The sequence below is a fragment of the Cervus elaphus genome, chromosome 12, assembly GCF_910594005.1.
Source record: "Cervus elaphus chromosome 12, mCerEla1.1, whole genome shotgun sequence".
NCBI lineage: Eukaryota > Metazoa > Chordata > Mammalia > Artiodactyla > Cervidae > Cervus > Cervus elaphus.
This window is the reverse complement of record NC_057826.1, coordinates 82,418,383-82,438,637: the sequence shown is the minus strand read 5'-3', so window position 1 is coordinate 82,438,637 and position 20,255 is coordinate 82,418,383. Positions and strand designations below refer to the sequence as shown.

The following is a 20,255-nucleotide window of genomic DNA, read 5'->3' as shown; positions in this document are numbered from 1 at the left end:
GGTCAAACAGCAGATGGCAAGAGTAAGCATTGACATTTTAGGCATCAGTGAACTAAAATGGACTGGAATGGGTGAATTTAATTCAGATGACCATTATATCTATTACTGTGGGCAAGAATCCCTTAGAAGAAATGGAATAGCCCTCATAGTAAATAAAAGGGTCCAAAATGCAGTAGTTGGGTGCAATCTCAAAACAACAGAATGATCTCTATTTGTTTCCAAGGCAAACCTTTCAATATCACAGTAATCCAAGTCTATGCCCTGACTAGTAATCCTGAAGAAGCTGAAGTTGAATGGTTCTATGAAGACCTACAAGACCTTCTAGAACTAACACCCCAAAAATATGTCCTTTTCATTATAGGGGACTGGAATGCAAAAGTAGGAGGTCAAGAGATACCTGGAGTAACAGGCAAATTTGGCCTTGGAGTACAAAATGAAGCAGGGCAAAGGCTAACAGAGTTTTGCCAAGAGAACACACTGGTCATAGCAAACACCCTCTTCCAACAACACAAGAGAAGACTCTGCACATGGACATCACCAGATGTCAACATTGAAATCAGATTGATTATATTCATTGCAGCCAAAGATGGAGAAGCTCTATACAGTCGGCGAAAACAAGACCGGGAGCTGACTGTGGCTCAGATCATGAACTCCTTACTGCCAAATTCAGACTTAATTTGAAGAAAATAGGAAAACCACTAGACCATTCAGGTATGACCTAAATCAAATCCCTTACAATTATACAGTGGAAGTGAAAAATAGATTCAAGGGATTAGATCTGATAGAGTGCCTAAAGAACTATGGATGGAGGTTCGTGACATTATACAAGAGGCAGTGATCAAGACCATTCCCAAGAAAAAGAAATGTAAAAAGACAAAATAGTTGTCTGAGGAGGGCTTGCAAATAGCTGAAAAAAGAAGAGAAGCTAAAGACAAAGGAGAAAGGGAAAGATAGACCCATTTGAATGTAGAGTTCCAAAGAATAGCAAGGAGAGATAAGAAAGCTTTCCTCAGTGATCAATGCAAAGAAATAGAGGAAAACAATAGAATGGGAAAGACTAAAGATCTCTTCAAGAAAATTAGAGACACCAAGGGAACATTTCATGCAAAGATGGGCACAATAAAGGACAAAAATGGTATGGAACTAACAGAAGCAGAAGATATTAAGAAGAGGTGGCAAGAATACACAGAAGAACTATACAAAAAAGATCTTAATGACCCAGATAACCACAATGGTGTGATCACTCATCTAGAGCCAGACATCCTAGAATGTGAAGTCAGGTGGGCCTTAGGAAGCATCACTACGAACAAAGCTAGTGGAGGTGATGGAATTCCAGTTGAGCTATTTCAAATCCTAAAAGGTGATGCTGTGAAAGTGCTGCACTCAATATGCCAGGAAATTTGGAAAACTCAGCAGTGGCCACAGGACTGAGAAAGGTCAGTTTTCATCCCAATCCCAAAGAAAGGCAATGTCAAGGAGTGTTCAAACTACCACACAATTGCACTCATCTCACACGCTAGCAAAGTAATGCTCAAAATTCTCCAAGCCAGGCTTCAACAGTATGTGAACCATGAACTTCCAGATGTTCAAGCTGGTTTTATAAAAAGCAGAGGAGCCAGAGATCAAATTGCCAACATCCACATGAACTTCCAGATGTTCAAGCTGGTTTTATAAAAAGCAGAGGAGCCAGAGATCAAATTGCCAACATCCACAGGATCATCAAAAAAAAGCAAGAGAGTTCCAGAAAAACATCTATTTCTGCTTTATTGACTATGCCAATGCCTTGGACTGTATGGATCACAGCAAACTGTGGAAAATTCTTCAAGGAGATGGGAATACCAGACCACTTGACCTGCCCCTAAGAAATCTGTTTGCAGATCAAGAAGCAACAGTTAGAACTGGACATGGAACAATAGACTGGTTCCAAATAGGAAAATGAGTACATTAAGTGTGTATATTGTCAGCCTGCTTATTTAACTTACATGCAGAGTACGTCATGAGAAACGCTGCACTGGAGGAAGCACAAGCTGGAATCAAGATTGTTAGGAGAAATATCAATAACCTAAAATATGCGGATGACACCACCCTTATGGCAGAAATTGAAGAAGAACTAAAGAGCCTCTTGATGAAAGTGAAAGAGGAGAGTGAAAAAGTTGGCTTAAAGCTCACATTCAGAAAACTAAGATCATGGCATCTGGTCCTATCACTTCATGGCAAATAGATGGGGACACAATGGAAATAGTGACAGACTTTATTTTCTTGGGCTCCAAAATCACTGCAGATGGTAACTGCACCCATGAAATTAAAAGACACTTGCTCCTTGGAAGAAAAGGTGTAACCAACCTAGACAGCATATTAAAAAGCAGAGACATTACTTTGCCAACAAAGGTCCATCTAGTCAAAGCTATGGTTTTTCTAGTAGTCGTGTATAGATGTGAGAGGTGGACTATAAAGAAAGCTGAGCACTGAAGAATTGATGCTTTTGAACTGTGATGTTGGAGAAGACTCTTGAGAATGCCATGGACTGCAAGGAGATCCAACCAGTCCATCCTAAATGAAATCATTCCTGAATAAGGACTGATGTTGAAGCTGAAACTCCATTACTTTGGCCACCTGATGTGAAGTACTGACTCATGGGAAAGACCCTGATGCTGGGAAAGATTGAAGGCAGGAGAAGAAGGTGATGACAGAGGATGAGATGGTTGGATGGCATCACCGACTTGATGGACATGAGTTTGAGTAAGTTCTGGGAGTTGGTGATGGTGTGCTGCAGTCCATGTGGTTGCAAAGAGTTGGACACAACTGAGTGACTGAACTGAGATTTTGATATCTGTTGGGAACTAATACCCTGCTGATATTTAGTGATACTGATTATTGTTCAAACGATATTTTCAGTGTGTTTTTCATATTATATCTTATATGAACTTCCCCAGTTCCCTTTTAAAGGATCTATTGTGTAGTACAGCTACTCAATTCCTGACTAATTCCATTGAGATTTGCTCAACAGTTTTCTTTCCATTCTGTTCTACTGAATAGCTTTTACAGTGTTACAAAGAAAGGCTGTTTAGTAAAATCCAAAACTGATTTTTTATATTGTCATGAAGTTTAGATACAGTATTATACCTAAGCGTGGCTTCTCTCTTCCATATTCCTTCCCAGCCCCCACAGCATGGACTTTGAATTTTTATTCTCACTGTCTGATGGTAATTAATGTAAAATACTTTTTTCAAGATCATGTGCCAGTGTTCTAGGCTCTTGTCTGTTCTTTGTGGTTTCTTGAAAGTTCCCATCAGTGTAGTTTATCAACCACAGTTGGCTCAAGTGTTAAGCTAAGCATTATGGTACCATGAGGGAATTTAGAAGAATTATAGAATCATAGAGTATTAGAATTTGGGGTGAACTCAGATATCAGCGATCAGCTGCCTTATTTACAGATGAAGAAATGAAGATATGAAGTGACTTTTACAAGGTTACATATGCCTCTGGAATATGCCACCAGAGCATTCACTTCAATAAAAGTGAGGCATAAAAGAAACTTTTCATATAGTTGAGGCCTTTCCTTATAGGTGCTCCTGGTCATCTCTCCCAGAGACTTCTTCACTACTTTCTGATCCTTGGAGTTTCTGATTTGTTTATCTAGTTTCCATTTATTCTTTAGTATCATGACTTTTAGGTCCTTCTTTTAGTCCTTAAGTAGATTTTGTTTGTTTTCTTGCAGTTTTATTAAGATATAATTGACATACAGCACTGTGTAAGTTTAAAATATATAGCATAATGGTTTTTGAGAAGAACTTTTTAATTTTGTATTGGAGTATAACAAATTAACAGTGTTTGATAGTTTCAGGTGAACAACAAAAGGAATCAGGCATACATATACATGTATCCATTCTCCCCAAAATGATTTGACTTATATACATCATGAAGTGATTATCACAAGTTTAGTGAATATTCACCATTTCATATATAGATACAAAATGAAAGAAACAGAAAACTTGTGTCCCTGGGATGAGAACTCTTAGGATTTACTTTGTTAACCACTTTCACTTATAACATACAGTAGTGTTAATTATATTTATCCTATTGCCAACATCCAATGAATCAACGAAAAAGAAAGAGAGTTCCAGAAAAACATCTATTTCTGCTTTATTGACTATGCCAAAGCCTTTGACTACATGGATCAAAATAAACCGTGGAAAATTCTGAAAGAGATGGGGATACCAGACCACCTGACCTGCCTCTTGAGAAACCTGTATGCAGGTCAGGAAGCAACAGTTAGAACTGGACATGGAACAACAGACTGGTTCCAAATAGGAAACGGAGTACGTCAAGGCTGTATATTGTCACCTTGCTTATTTAACTTATATGCAGAGTACATCATGAGAAACGCTGGGCTGGAAGAAGCACAAGCTGGAATCAAGATTGCTGGGAGAAATATCAATAACTTCAGATATGCAGATGACCCCACCCTTATCGCAGAAAGTGAAGAAGAACTAAAGAGCCTCTTGTTGAAAGTGAAAGAGGAGAGAGAAAAAGTTGGCTTAAAGCTCAACATTCAGAAATCTAAGACCATGGCACCTGGTCCCATCACTTCGTGGCAAATAGATGGGGAAACAGTGGAAACAGTGGGAGACTTTATTTTTCTGGGCTCCAAAATCATTGCAGATGGTGATTGCAGCAATGAAATTAAAAGATGCTTACTCCTTGGAAGGAAAGCTATGACCAACCTAGACAGCATATTAAAAAGCAGAGACATTACTTTGTCAACAAAGGTCCATCCAATCAAAGCTATGGTTTTTCCAGTGTCATGTATGGATGCGAGAGTTGGACTGTGAAGAACGCTGAGCGCTGAAGAATTGATGCTTTTGAACTGTGGTGTTGGAGAAGACTCTTGAGAGTCGTTTGGACTGCAAGGAGATCCAACCAGTCCATCCTAAAGAAGATCAGTCCTGGGTGTTCATTGGAAGGACTGATGCTGAAGCTGAAACTCCAATACCTTGGCCACCTGATGCGAAGAGCTAACTCATTTGAAAAGACCCTGATGCTGGGAAAGATTGAGGGTAACAGGAGAAGGAGACGACATAGGATGAGATGGTTGGATGGCATCACCGACTCAATGGACATGATTTTGGGTGAACTCCGGGAGTTGGTGATGGACAGGGAGCCGTGGCATGCTGCGGTTCTGGGGTCGCAAAGAGTGAACATGACTGAGGGACAGAATTGAACTGATTGTACATTATGTCCCTAGTATACTTATTTATCTCATAACTGAAAGTTTGTATCTTTTGACTGCCTTCATCCAGTTCCCCCTCCTGTCACCCATTTCCTGCCTCTGGTAACCACAAATCTGATTTCTTTTCCTGATTTTGTTTGTTTATGAATATAATCAACCTCCAAATCTCTGTTAGTTCCTGTTACACAACATAGTGATTTGATATTTCTATACATTTCAAAGTGATCACCACAGTAAGTCTAGTTACCATGTCTCACCAAAGATATTACATAATTATTGACTACATTCCTCACACTATATGTTTCATACTCATGACTCATTTATTTTGCAATTGGTAGTTTGTGTCTCTTAATCTCCCTCACCTATTTCTTTCTCGCTACCCACTCTGGCAACCACCTGTTTGTTCTCTATAACCATTTCTGTTTTGTTGTGCTTTTTGTTTTCCACATATTAGTGAAATCATATGGTATTTTGCCTTTCTCTGCCTGATGTATTTCAGTTAGCATTATACCTGCCAGGTTCATCCATGTTGTTGCAAAAGGCAAGATTTCCATTTTTTTTATGGCTGAGTAATATTCCATGTATATATACACTACATCTTCTTTATCAATTCATCTACTGATGGGGACTTGGCTTGCTTCCATATTGTGGCTATTGTAAATATTGCTGCAATGAACATAGGGGTGCACATATCTTTTTAATTGGTGTTTTTCTCTTCAGATATATACCCAGAAATGGAATTTTTGGATCATATAGTAGTTCCATGTTAAATTTTTTTAGAATTCTTTCTTTCTCCATGGCTGAGCTGTGTCTTCATTACTGTGCACAGACTTTCTCTAGTTGCAGTGAGTGGGGGCTACTGTTTGTTGTGGTGCAAGGGCTTCTCGTTGTGCTGGTTTCTCTGGTTGTGGAGCACAGGCCCGTGGCCTGTGGGCTTCAGTAGGTGCAGCACATGGGTTTTAAAGTGTGGGCTCAGTGGTTGTGGTGCACAGGCTTGGTTGTCCCATGGTATGTGGTGTCTTCCTGCACTAGGGATCAAACTATGCCCGCTGCATTGGCAGGCAGATCCTTAACCACTGCACCAACAGGGAAGTCCCCTGTTTCAAATCTTTGGAGGAATTTCCATACCATTTTCCATAGTGGCTTCACCAATTTATATTCCCATCAACAGTGCATGAAGGTTTTCTTTTCTCCACATTACTGTTTCTTCTTTTCAGTTTATCTGGCTTCTTGGAAATAATTTTTTTTTTTTTTTAATTTGTTCTTTGAAGATACAAGTCTGTCTTTCTCTTTCTAGTCCTCCATCTGTTTTTTGTTTACTTTTGCTCACACTTTATTTTTCATGTAAAGAAAGTAGCTATTAAACAGTTCTAAAACTTTTAGTGTTCTGGAGTAAAAAAAAATGTGTCAGAAGACTACTTTCCACATTCTCCCAAATTGCATATTTCTGAAGTATCAGTACAAGCAAATCTGACCCTTAACATATTCCTCCTGCTCTCCAGTCAGCTGACTTTGTCACAGCAAGGAGCCTGTGAGCCTTGAAGATGCAAATCTATACTGAGGCAGTACTTTAGTGGTTATTAGGCAAACCTGGCTGAGGATTGCTAAAGAAGAGAGAAAGACATCCACCACCCTGTCTCCTTGTTTGTCTTGGGTGACTCGTTGCCCCCTGCTGGTTAAATCAATAACATTTACTCCCTCGCACATCTCAAAGCACTGCAGTCTTTGAGTCCAAGGCATTGGAACCACATATGAAAATCCAGTGCAACCATATGCCTTTAAATTCAAGCAGATCCAACAAAGATTTCTGCTCCAAAGCTAGAGAGATCCTGCTCAGCTTCCATATGTGAAGTTTACATTGCTACCAAAGAACTCCCAACCCCTCTATACCACTTTGCTGTTGAAATTCTTCCCATCTAACTCTACTTCTTTTTATAGCCTCTGTTTACCTTTGTGAGATCATCTGGTATCCTGATGTTCACAGGCTCATGACCAGAACTTCTCTGGGTTTTCTTGTGATCACCCAGTTCTATAGATAACAGAATTTTCCACTAGACCCTGGAATTCCGTATTCCTTTCCTTTTGATTTCTTGAAGTGTCTCACTTAAGGATTTGTCTTTGACACCTGAAAAGCCAGGCCTCATATAGATCCTGAAGTGGGGTCCTTATTTGAGCGTCAGCACTGCACATACTGTGACCTGAAGAGACAAGTTGTGGTGTGTCCCTGGAGGTCTGTAGTTGCTGAGTCATGAGTGAGCCTTGTCTTTTTCTAGTTCACTTCCATTTGATGGGAGAATTTCTTTTTAAATAAAAGCTTTCAGGTCACATTGGTATCTTCCTAGTTTTCTACAAGTTAGTATATAACTTACAGAGTTTGGGCTCTAGTCAGTTGTAAATAGATGATCCTCAGGTAGGTTTTTGACAGAGCTCTGATAGGACACTGACAGGACAGTCATGCAGCCCGTTGCCTTGTTTCCAGGCATTGGTGACCAACACTGAATCACCATTCTGTGCTCACATGTGGAAGCAGTGGATGACTGTTTTTCTGGGCCCCCAAATCACTGCAGATGGTGACTGCAGCCATGAAAGTAAAAGACGCTTACTGCTTGGCAGGAAAGTTATGACCAACCTAGACAGCATATTAAAGCACAGAGACATTACTTTGCCAACAAAGGTCCGCCTAGTCAAAGCTATAGTTTTTCCAGTGGTCATGTATGGCTGTGAGAGTGGGACTATAAAGAAATCTGAGCGCAGAAGAATTGATGCTTTTGAACTATGGTGTTGGAGAAGACTCTTGAGAGTCCCTTGAACTGCAAGGAGATCCAACCAGTCCATCCTGAAGGAGATCAGTCCTGGGTGTTCATTGGAAGGACTGATGTTGAAGCTGAAACTCCAGTACTTTGGCCACCTGATGTGAAGAGCTGACTCATTGGAAAATGAGTCCTGATGCTGGGAAAGATTGAGGGCAGGAGGAGAAGGGGACAACAGAGGATGAGATGGTTGGATGGCATCACCGACTCAATGGACATGGGTTTGGGTGGACTCCGGGAGTTGGTGATGGACAGGGAGGCCTTGCGTGCTGTGGTTCATGGGGTCGCAAAGAATCGGACACAACTTAGCGACTGAACTGAACTGAACTGAAGTTTTAAAAATTGGTTTTTATGTGATCTGTTTTTTACTTGAATATATTTTATTATTTTGGCTTCGCTGGTGGCTTAGACAGTAAATAATCCATGTGAGCAAGGAGAGAGGTGTGAGAGGAGGCTGAGAGGGGATTTTGGTCCTAATGGAGTAGTGTGGGCGGGGCTGGTGTGGCGAGAGAAGGATCAGAGGAAGAACTGTAGTCACACTGCAATAGATCATAATAGGTGTATGATAAATATTTTTATAAACTAAATTGGGTTGGATTGGTTTTGGTAATACAATTCTGGATTTGGCTATGATGTGAGTGATGGAAAGGAAGAGAGCTCTTTTCAATAGGGTCACTTGGAAAGGCTGCTCTGAGAAGATGTTTGAGCCAAGACTTGAAAAATGGGAAGGAGTGAACCATGTGAAGTTCTGGTGGAACATTAAGGAAGAAGGAACAGCAAGGGTAAACACCCCAAGGCAGAAATGAATTTGTTAGAGATAGCAAGTTAGAGATAGCAAGAAAGCCCCTGTGGCTGGAGCAAAGTGAGTGGGTAAGCCTGAGCCATGGAAGGAGATGAGCTAAAGGAACAGTCAGCCAGTTTAGGGCCTTGAGGACTGAGGTGAGGGATTTAAGTTTTATTCTAGGGTGAAGGAGATTGCTTTGAGTAAGTGCCTTGTGCTAAAGTTCCTAGAAGTACAATTGTTCTTTCCTAAAGAGCACTTTTAAGCTGTCTTTGGAACATTTCCCCCAGTGGGACTGCGTCTTTAACATTACAATTAAATCAATGGGGATATGTTTTTTAATATATATAATTACATACAATCTCTATGTATATATGTCTTTCTGTGTCTATCTATCTATCTATCTATATATATATATCCATCTATCTGGAGAGAAAGAATAAATTAAAATAAGTTATGCCTTAGACTGTTTTGATTTGCAATAGATGTGATACATCTGTATTTCCATTCTACTTATTCTTATTTTCAGAATTAAGAAAATTTCAAATCTGGAGAATCTAAAGAGCTTAGATGTCTTGGACCTTCATGGAAATCAGGTATTGTTAAAGCCCTTTGTAACTTACTTTTTTGAAAAAGCTCTAAGAAATTTGGCATAGAACTTTTAATAATTATGCTTGTGTTCAATTTTCCCAGAGTTACTTTACTGATTCACTGAAATTAGCTGTGGTATTAAGTTAGTAAGTCTACTTACATAAATTTCTCAACAGCAAATGACAGATAAGACATAAAACATTTAGAAGTCTTATAGTTATGCCTATTTTGTTTCTTATTTAGTCTTTTATTAACTTAATAGCCAACCCCAAACCAAGAACTAAAATATTACTATTGATTTTCTTCTACCTAAATGTTCCTTCTTTATTCCAAGTTACCACTATTCTGGATTTCACATTTATGTTTCCTTTGTGGGTATTTTTACTTGGTTTTATCACATATACATGTGTCTAAATAATATATTGTTTAGTAGTATTGTCTTTTAACTTTAAAAAGGTGTCACACTATATATTGTCATCTAATGTTTGCTTTTTTGATACAGCATATGTTACTGAGATTTATTTATTTTGATTATGTAGTTGTAGTTTATGTTTATTGTTATGTGTTCCATGGTTTGATTATACAAAAACATTTTTCTCCATTTTATTATTGATGGACATTTGTATTGATTCCTTTTTGTTTGCTTGTCTTTTTGTTTTGTTTCCCACTTGGATAGCACTTCTAAGAACATTCTTATATATGTTTCTCCCGTACATTATATTATTCTAGGATATATTCCTAGGAGTGGAACTGATGGGTCATAGGTTATTTAAATGTCTAACTTTAAAAGATAATGCCAAATTGTTTTCCAAGGTGATTGTACCAGATTATACTCCCACCGGTAACACATAATAGATCCTGTTGCTTCATATCTTTTTCAACATTTGGAATTGTCATACTTCTTAATTTTTGCCAATTGAATTGGTATAAAGGGGTGGCCTCTCACGGTCTGATTTATGTTTCCCTGATTACTATATAACCTGGGATTATTATCCTGTTTGATCAGTTTATCTACCCATATATTTGTCTGTCTTAATTTGTGTCTGGTTTGTTATGTTCCCCTCCTTATTTTCTCTCTCAGAGCATCTTGGCTGCTTTTTTAACCCCTAGCTCTTATATTTAAATTTTAGTCTTTTCAATATGAATACTTATTTCTAAATAACTACGTGAGCTACATACTCATGCAGAGGGTAAAACCTCTCCTGAGGTGGCAAGTATACATTGTGGGATGATCTGGGAGTCCCTGCCTGTTGAGAACAAGGTTTTCCACTTGCAGTTGGTCAGACATCAACCTCAGTGTAATCTCTCTGGGTGCTCTAATAGCTGTTAGTCCCAAGTGTTTTGTTGAAAACCGAATGTTATTAATAAAACCATGATAGATCTGGATAGGCCGCATCAGCTAGCGGCTGGGGTCAGCTAGCTAGCTGATATCCCAGCTCCATCTGTTTGTCTGCCTATATGTGCACACAGAGGGAGGACTGTTGATGGCCCAGGAACTGTCCAGCCCTGCAGGCTGGTTAGTGTCTTTCTAGTAGAGAGAAAGTTAGCCTGTTATTAATAGTTAGATGTTGGTAGAAGGGGAAGAAGAATTAAAGTGTTTGTCAGTAAGAGAATATCATATACAAAAGCACTGAGACTAAAAATAACATGGTAAGTATTTTTTTACTGCTAGAGAATTTAGCACATGTTGGGGGATGGTGAGAGATGAGGCAAGAGAGGTAGATATAAGGCCAGATTGTGGAGGGCTTTATATGCAGTACTCAGAAATTGCTATTTTGTCTTTATTTAGCCTACTATTTTAAATATTGCTCATAAGTATAAGTGAAACATTTTATGGTAGCAATATTTTTCCTGAGTTTATTTTTTTTAAATTTTCATTTATTTTTATTAGTTGGAGGCTAATTACTTTACGATATTACAGTGGTTTTTGCCATACATTGACATGAATCAGCCATGGATTTACATGACTTCCCCATCCTGATCCCCCCTCCCACATCCCTCCCCATCCCATCCCTCTGGGTCTTCCCAGTGCACCAGCCCTGAGCACTTGTCTCATGCATCCAACCTGGGCTGGTGATCTGTTTCACCCTTGACAGTATACTTGTTTCAATGCTATTCTCTCAGAACATCCCACCTTCGCCTTCTCCCACAGAGTCCCAAAGTCTGTTCTGTACATCTGTGTCTCTTTTTCTGTTTTGCATATAGGGTTATCGTTACCATCTTTTTAAATTCCCTATATATGCGTTAGTATACTGTATTGGTCTTTATCTTTCTGGCTTACTTCACTCTGTATAACGGGCTCCAGTTTCATCCATCTCATTAGAACTGATTCAAATGTATTCTTTTTAATGGCTGAGTAATATTCCATAGTGTATATGTACCATAGCTTCCTTATCCATTCGTCTGCTGATGGGCATCTAGGTTGCTTCCATGTCCTGGCAATTATAAACAGTGCTGCAATGAACATTGGGGTGCATGTGTCTCTGTCAGATCTAGTTTCCATATAAGCATTTATGTGTTTTTCATATTATAATATACTTTTAAGAATTCATGGGCATTACCCAAGATCTATAAGAACAACTGGTAAATGAATAACATGTCACTTGATCTATATATCTTGTATAGGGATTATTTACCAACATTATGTTGATTAAAAATGCTCTATTCCTTATTAACTGACCTATATTATGTGTTCTATAATTCCAGCATGTTTGTGATAGTCTGTGTATTAAGATTAATTATTTATACCACACAAATTATTTCTCAAGATTCTGTGAATACAAGAAAGAAATTTTAAGTGAAAATCTTAGTCTTGTTTCAAATATTTAAATCCAATAAGCAAAAATCTTGAGTATTTCAAAGCAAAGGTAGTCTTGGTGACTAAAAAGTCAGGAGATATACTGCTCAAGTTGAAACAATGTGCAACTCTAAAAAAATAACATCAGCTAGTTTAAAAACTAAAAGAATATTAAGTGAATATTTTTTATAGTTTGAATTTACTTCCATTGGAAATAATAATGATACATGGCATACATTGTAAAATGAAACGTAATTGGTTTTTTGATGTGAAAACATTGGGAGGATTAGTGATAGTGTTCAAGAAACAGATTGGGGAATGGAAAGAGAGGGGAGTGAAACTGGAGGTAGAGAACAGTTGAGAGACTAATTCAGTAATCCTTGTGAGAAGTGATGACAACTTAAGGTAATAACAGTAGGGTTGTAACAAAGGGGCAGATTGGATAAATGTTAAAGACATTAAGATTTAGCAACTGATTGTATGTGAGTAGTAGAGAATACAGAGGAATATGGGAGACTGATTCTTAATTTACAGCCTAGATTTTTTTTTTTTTTCTTTGTCCAGCAGAAAATGTTCTGTTGAATGCTTGCTTTAACATGGACACAAATGTGCTTCAAGAAGAATCTGTTCTTTCAGTGACATCTTTTCCTTCAGGGAGAGCTTGCCCTTTCTGTTATTGCTTGCCTGAAAGCAGACATCTTTCTTTTCAGTGTTGTTTAGTAGGAAGGTCGTCTTTATCCAGATAGAGCAATCTGGGTCACTCTTATACACATACAAAAGACTGGAGGATCCAGCTTTCCTAGATATATTAAGACGCTTTCCTGTCTACCTTAAGACCCTCTCTGATCAGTGTGACCTAAGGTTAGGCTTTTGAACATTCCTGTCATCTCTTCTTCTGGCTGTGAAATTTATTAACTGATCGAGAACTCTGCTCTCACTATACACCACCTTTTGCTTGAAGATTCTGTCATTTGCTCTATTCCTGTGACTTTGTTCATGCCTGCAACAGAGTAACAACTTTTATTCTATCAGAGATGTTGCACCCAATTCTGCCATGTCTGTTCGCAAACCAAGAAACTGAACAATATCCCCAGTGATTTTTTTTTAAATTACAGATTAATACCTATATATGAATTAATAACATTTCTTTTCAGAGTCGCCAAACTAAAAAAGGACTCTAAAATGTAGGCATCCTAATTGTAAGTCCCACCAGGACCAAATGAAATTGGAGAAAGGTAGTTTTCTAAAAGAAGTGCTCTAGGATTATTAGCAGAAGGGGGAAGACATCATAGACAGGTCACGTGCCCCTTCATTCTGTGTATTTATCTTTCTTCAGTTCAGAGAGGTTTTATATATATAAAATATATACATGTATATATTTACATATTGCTTTTTAATATACCTATCTATTTTTTTTTTTTAGTATTTTAGTAGAATTTCTCAAGCTTATGTTGATATTTCTGATTTCCTATAGTGTCCATTTTGCTTTTGTTGATTCTATACATTTTAAATTCTATCACCTATTTAGTTTTGAAATGTCATTTTCTGTCATCTGCAAATACTCATAACCTTGTTTTTTTCTTTTACAGATTTTCATTGTTTTATTAGTTGAATCAAAAATCTCAGTGCAAATTTTAAAGCATGGTCATAGTTTATCTTTTATATTATTAAATTTGCGATAAATATACTTACATTTTTCTTCTTGAATCTAGACGAAATCTAGATGGTATTTCTTGAATGTAAGAGAAGGGCTTAATAATATCATAGAAAATGTATTTTAAGTCTTTAAAAAGGCTATTTTAGCCAATATCTGCTTTGAAATGTTAAATAGAAATGTTCAAATAATATTGTGATGGCAATACAGATGAGAAAATTAGTCTCCAGTGACCATGAAATTTATTTATTTTAATGTCCAGAAAAAAAGTGTTGTGTATAACTTGATATTACTTAAGTCCATTAGATTAAAAGGTTGATGAAGCCCTCCCAAGGAGGGCTGCTGGGTCACGTAGAAACTCACCCTGTTTTGTGCTGTTCTTGCTGTATTACAATAGTGGGGCTTAAAGTCATTCTGCGCTCTCATCACTTCATGGGCCATACCCTTTAGCTTACCCTTACTTGTGCCACTCAGATCCCTCTGCTGCAGTTGAGTGCTTACGCACATGTGTATCGTCTATAACTCAAGTCTTCTTGCTCTAAACAGCCGGCGTCCACCATGTTGTACCCTGGCTCACCACTGTCTGTCTCCTCTCAAGCAGTTTCAGTAATAAAGAATATCCATCCTCATCCTCTCCTGGGGTTCCTAGTCCCTTTTCCATTCAGACTCTTGACTGCTTTCAGGATTCTGCAGTATAAATGGAGTATGAACAGGGAGAACTTGGTCTCATTTCTTTTCTTTGTCTTTTCTCTCAGAGGGTGGTCTTGTTTGGTCAAAACATTGTGAGCTCATGCCTTAGGCTCACAGTTTCTATTTTGTAACTAGTACATGTATTTATCTTCACCTTCATGGGAACCTGGCTCAGTGCTGAGCAGTTCAGTTCAGTTCGGTTCAGTCGCTCAGCCATGTCCGACTCTTTGTGACCCCATGAACGGCAGCACACCGGGCCTCCCTGTCCATCACCAACTTCTGGAGTTTATTCAAACTCATGTCCACTGAGTTGGTGAGGCCATCCAACCATCTCATCCTTTGTCATCCTCTTCTCCTCCCGCCTTCAATCTTTCCCAGCATCAGGGTCTTTTCCAATGAGTCAGTTCTTTGCATCATCTTCAATATCAGTCCTTTCAATGAACACTCAGGACTGATCTCCTTTAGGATGGACTGGTTGGGTCTCCATGCAGTCCAAGGGACTCTCAAGAGTCTTCGCCAACACGACAGTTCAAAAGCACCAATTCTTAGGCGCTCAGCTTTCTTTATAGTCTAACTCTCACATCCATACATGACTACTGGAAAAACCATAGCTTTGACTAGGCAGACTTTTGTTGGCAAAGTAATGTTTCTGCTTTTTAATATGCTGTCTAGGTTGGTCATTACTTTTCTTCCAAGGAGCAAGCGTCTTTTAATTTCATGGCTTCAATCACCATCTGCAGTGATTTTGAAACCCAAGGAAATAAAGTCTGCCACTGTTTCCACTGTTTCCCCATCTGTTTGCCGTGAAGTGATGGGACCAGATGCCATGATCTTAGTTTTCTGAATATTGAGTTTTAAGCCAACTTTTTCACTCTTCTCTTTCACTTTCATCAAGAGGTTCTTTAGTTCTTCTTCACTTTCTACCATAAGGGTAGTGTCATCTGCATATCTGAGGCTATTGATATTTCTCCTGGCAATCTTGACTGTAGCTTGTGCTTCATCCAGCCCAGCATTTCTCATGATGTACTCTGCATATAAGTTAAATAAGCAGGGTGACAATATACAGCCTTGACATACTCCTTTTCCTATTTGGAACCAGTCCAAATAGGACTGTTGTTCCATGTCCAGCTCTAACTGTTGCTTGGAGATGCCCAAACAAGTACTTATTGATTATTTGGTAAAATATATTTCAAATAATTACCATGGTCAAATTACCAGATGTGTTCCTTTAGTTAATTTTCACAAATTAAGTAACTTCATAATATCTATAACAGAGGAAACAGGAAATAGATTTTGAAATGTCTTCATATAAATATGTTTGTTGCTAAATCCAATGACTGGGTCTTTTATTTTTATAGCATGCACCTTTGATATTTATGCCTGCTAATCATCCCTGCCTCATTTTTTTAACAGATTACCAAAATTGAAAATGTCAATCATTTGTGTGATTTGAGAGTTTTAAATCTTGCCAGGAACTTTTTAAGTCACGTTGATAATCTTAATGGGCTGGATTCACTAACTGAGCTTAACCTGCGACACAATCAAATTACTTTTGTGGTGAGTATTAAAATGGAATCAATATGTGATTTCTGGCCTTTATTTTAAGGCAATGAAATAAATGTTATAGCATTGCTTTCTGTAAAGTAAGAATCTAAGGTAATTTAGTTTTTTTCTGAATTTAAATTGTGGATATAATTGTTAAGCTTTATAATATTATGGTTTGGGAAATGGTATGTTATTTTCCATTCTAAAAGATAAATGTAAAATTAGGAGCAGAAGTGTTATCAGTAAATGAATCAGCTAGGGGTAAATGAATTTTGAATCCTTTCCTGTGTTGTTATACAAATAGAATTAATAAGAAAGATGGTTACTGGTGACTGAAAGTTGACAAATTGTTGCACAGAGAGGAAAAAGACACAGAGTGGAGAGATTGAGAACTTTGAAGACATACATAAATACCATGTTCTTTGCAGCTTTTCAAAGGCAGCTTTGTATGGAGGAAAGAGCACTGTTGCACAGGACATCAGAGGCCTAGCGCTGATCTGCTTCATCTCTCATTAATTGTGTAGTAGCGTAGTGTTAGTTGCTCAGCTGTGTCCACCTCTTTGCTACCCCACGTCCTGTAGACTGCCAGGCTCCTCTGTCCATTGGATTCTCCAGGCAAGAATACTGGAGTGGATTGCCAATCCCTTCTCCAGAGGATCTTCCTGACCCAGGAATTGAACCTGGGTCTCCTGTATTGCAGGCAGATTCTTTACCATCTGAGTTATGGGGAAGATCCCATAACTGTGTGCCCTTGGGTAAGTCATCACCTATGAGCTTCAGTTTACTTTTCTCTAAAATGAGGACATTGGGCTGGATCATCTCTGGAGTCCTTTTTGGTTTGCTGACTCTGAAAAAAAGATATAAATATGATAGAAAGCTGGCGTGTGAGCAGGAGGAAAAGAGCTGGCATCATGAGGCTGCTCTGAAACTCTGGGGATGAGCTTCATTAGAGTTATAGTTTTACTTATGTTTAACAGCTAAATAACTGCTTAATGCTCAGGTATGTTGAACTTGCATATGTGAAGAGCTCTGGAAATAAGACTTTCAGTTATATGACATGATATAGGCCAAGAAGACATCTAAGGCTTTATAAAAACACTATTTGTTTTTTAACAAGTTTCCTTTGTTTATATGCACCAGAGAAACTGCATTAGGTTTTCTCTGGATATCACTTAAGCACTCTTAAAGGCACAATCTGATGCTTAACTTCTTCAAGACATTGAGTTCCTTGGTTGGTTGGTTTAGTCGCTAAGTTGTGTCTGACTTTTGCAACCCCATGGAATGTAGCCTGCCAGTCTCCTCTGTCCATGGTATTATCCAGGCAAGAATACTAGAGTGGGTTGCCATTTCCTTCTCCAGGGAATCTTCCTAACCCAGGGATCAAACCCAGATCTCCTGCATTGCAGGCAGATCCTTTACCAACTGAGCTATGAGGGAAGCCCATTAGTAAGTAAGTAAGCCCATCGAGTTCCTTAGTAAATAATTACATATACTTAAGTTGTACACATGAAAAAGTTGGAGGACAGTTGATACCTTATCTCTTGGCCTCACTGTACAGACTGGTTTCATTTTGAAGTTTCCCCAGAAAATCTGAGCCAAGTAATGCTTATATTTTCTAGGAGGTTGGGATAATTTCAAAACTTTTTCTAAGACATGGATTTATCCTGGAACCTTTAAATTCTGCCAGCCTTTCCCCATATTGGACTTAAATATTGGGAATGGCTTGTTTATTTTAAGAGACATCCATATTGAGTTAATCTGTTACATTGCTGTCTTGAGGAACTGTTCAGGCTGGACTTAATCCGTCCTCAGGACATTAAGTATGATAAGAATCCAAACACTTCGGTAGAGTGGGGTACAGAAATCCGTTGGCCTTAGCATATGCCTGTCTACAATTTGTCCTTCATTTGGAAAATGTGTAATACACATCCAGGAAATTGCTTAATGAATTTCCCACTGAGTACCTAATCATTACTGTTATAGATTAGGCAACAGTAAGCATCTTATGGAAAAGAAAATTGTTTTAATTTCTACAAGTGAAAAAGATTTTTAAGTATTATGTATATGGTATAAGCATCATGTATATTAATTTATTGGATACTGTGAGTGTATGTGTAAGAATAAATAAACTGTTCCAACTCTGTTTCTTTTCTGAAGCATCCTTTTCCTGAAGACCCAAGAGACTTTAAACCTCAGGATTCCTTTTTTTTTTCCCCTCTCTCTTTCCTGGTGGCTCAGAGGTTAAAGCGTCTACCTGCAATGTGGGAGACCCAGTTCGATCCCTGGGTTGGGAAGATCCCCTGGAGAAGGAAGTGGCAACCCACTCCAGTATTCTTGCCTGAAGAATCCCATGGAGGGAGGAGCCTGGTAGGCTACAGTCCACAGGGTCGCAAAGAGTCGGACACCACTGAGTGACTTCACTTTCACTTTCACTTTTTTTTTTAAACTACCTCTTCTTTTCTCCAGGGTCAGTTATCACATTATCACAGCATTATTTTTGCTATTTTTTCTCATGGTTTTTGTTTTCCTCAGTGACTGATAATTCTTAAATGAAGGACCATGTTAAGGCATGGCTGACTCTCCTGTAGAGCTGAATAGGTCTTTTTAGCCATAAGTCTCTCCCTAGAATGATCACTAGATTTGTGTAAGTTGCTGAATCCCACACATTGGCAGACTTCCCCTTAGAGTGAGTGGACGACAGGCAGGCTCACTGTGTAACTATCAAAATAATAAAAACTACATTGTGAGGGCAGGGAGGAGGAATAAGAAGGACCTTAGTATCTTTTGTGCCAGCTGAAATTGCTGTTCCTCTTCCCCTTCTGGTTCTGCTGTGGCAGTTATTAACCATCTCCATAGATAAAACACCCATGCTCTCCATCCTTCCTTGAGTCTCTGTTTTGTTAGAAGCAGATCCTGAGGCTCTAGCTGAGGATTTCTTCAGCCAGCTGCTCTGTACATGGTTGCGTGTGTGCATGGCAGAGTGGGAGTGGGCTGGGGGGGGCAGTGGGTTTGTTGGTGTTCCAGGAGTAGCTGTTTAGTAGAACATCTTTAGCTATACATCTACTTGATTAGCCATAGACATTCATAGTGCATGCCTGTGTTTTGTTTGTGCTGACTCTGAGAATGGAAGTTGGCATTCTCATGGAGAGAATTGCCACGTTTGCAGTGCAGCATCTCTCCCGCCAGTTCCGAGCTGCAGTTTTCTTTGTTCAAGATTATCTCCAATAACATCCATCTGCTTTTCAGCTTCCTGAAATCTCATCAAAAGTGTTCCTCTATTAATAACTTTTGTTTTTAACATTTTCTGTGGAATTGCTCATTTTATTTTGTTTGTTTCACCCGTTGAATCTTGGGAAGGAGATGAAACAAATGCATCACCTACTTTACCATCTTATCAGAAACTGTCCTCACTGATAATGTCAGTATAGAAAAGAATTTAATACAATAAAAAATCAATGACTAACACAGTATAGTTGTATTCAATTCTCTAATCTTTTCTTGGAAATTTTATAAGTTTCTAAGCAAATGTCTTTTTAGTTTGTATATCTTTCCCTTTAAAAGAACTATGAAACATTTCAAACATTCCCAAAGAATAGGAAATAATATTACCAACGTTTGTGTGTCAACCAGTGAATTTCTTTTTTTTTCATTTATTTTTATTAGTTGGAGGCTAATTACTTTACGATATTACAGTGGTTTTTGCCATACATTGACATGAATCAGCCATGGATTACATGTGTTCCCCATCCCAATCCCCTCTCCCACCTCCCTCCCCATCCCATCCCTCTGGGTCTTCCCAGTGCACCAGCCCTGAGCACTTGTCTCATGCATCCAACCTGGGCTAGTGATCTGTTTCACCCTTGACAGTATACTTGTTTCAATGCTATTCTCTCAGAACATCCCACCTTTGCCTTCTCCCACAGAGTCCCAAAGTCTGTTCTGTACATCTGTGTCTCTTTTTCTGTTTTGCATATTGGGTTATCGTTACCATCTTTTTAAATTCCATATATATGCGTTAGTATACTGTATTGGTCTTTATCTTTCTGGCTTAATTCACTCTGTATAACGGGCTCCAGTTTCATCCATCTCATTAGAACTGATTCAAATGAATTCTTTTTAACGGCTGAGTAATATTCCATGGTGTCTATGTACCACAG

At 38.5% G+C, this 20,255-nt stretch overlaps 1 protein-coding gene across 7 annotated transcripts in view; it reads left to right on the top strand.

Annotated features, from left to right (window-relative positions):
* Positions 1-20,255, top strand: part of LRRC49 (leucine rich repeat containing 49) — a 153,573-nt gene that overhangs the window by 11,715 nt on the left and 121,603 nt on the right. For all 7 annotated transcript variants that reach the window (XM_043920862.1, XM_043920861.1, XM_043920864.1 and 4 more), the window contains 2 exons: positions 9,351-9,417; positions 15,967-16,110. In XM_043920862.1, coding sequence (XP_043776797.1) covers positions 9,351-9,417; positions 15,967-16,110 — 211 coding nt within the window. The remainder of the gene's footprint in view (positions 1-9,350; positions 9,418-15,966; positions 16,111-20,255) is intronic.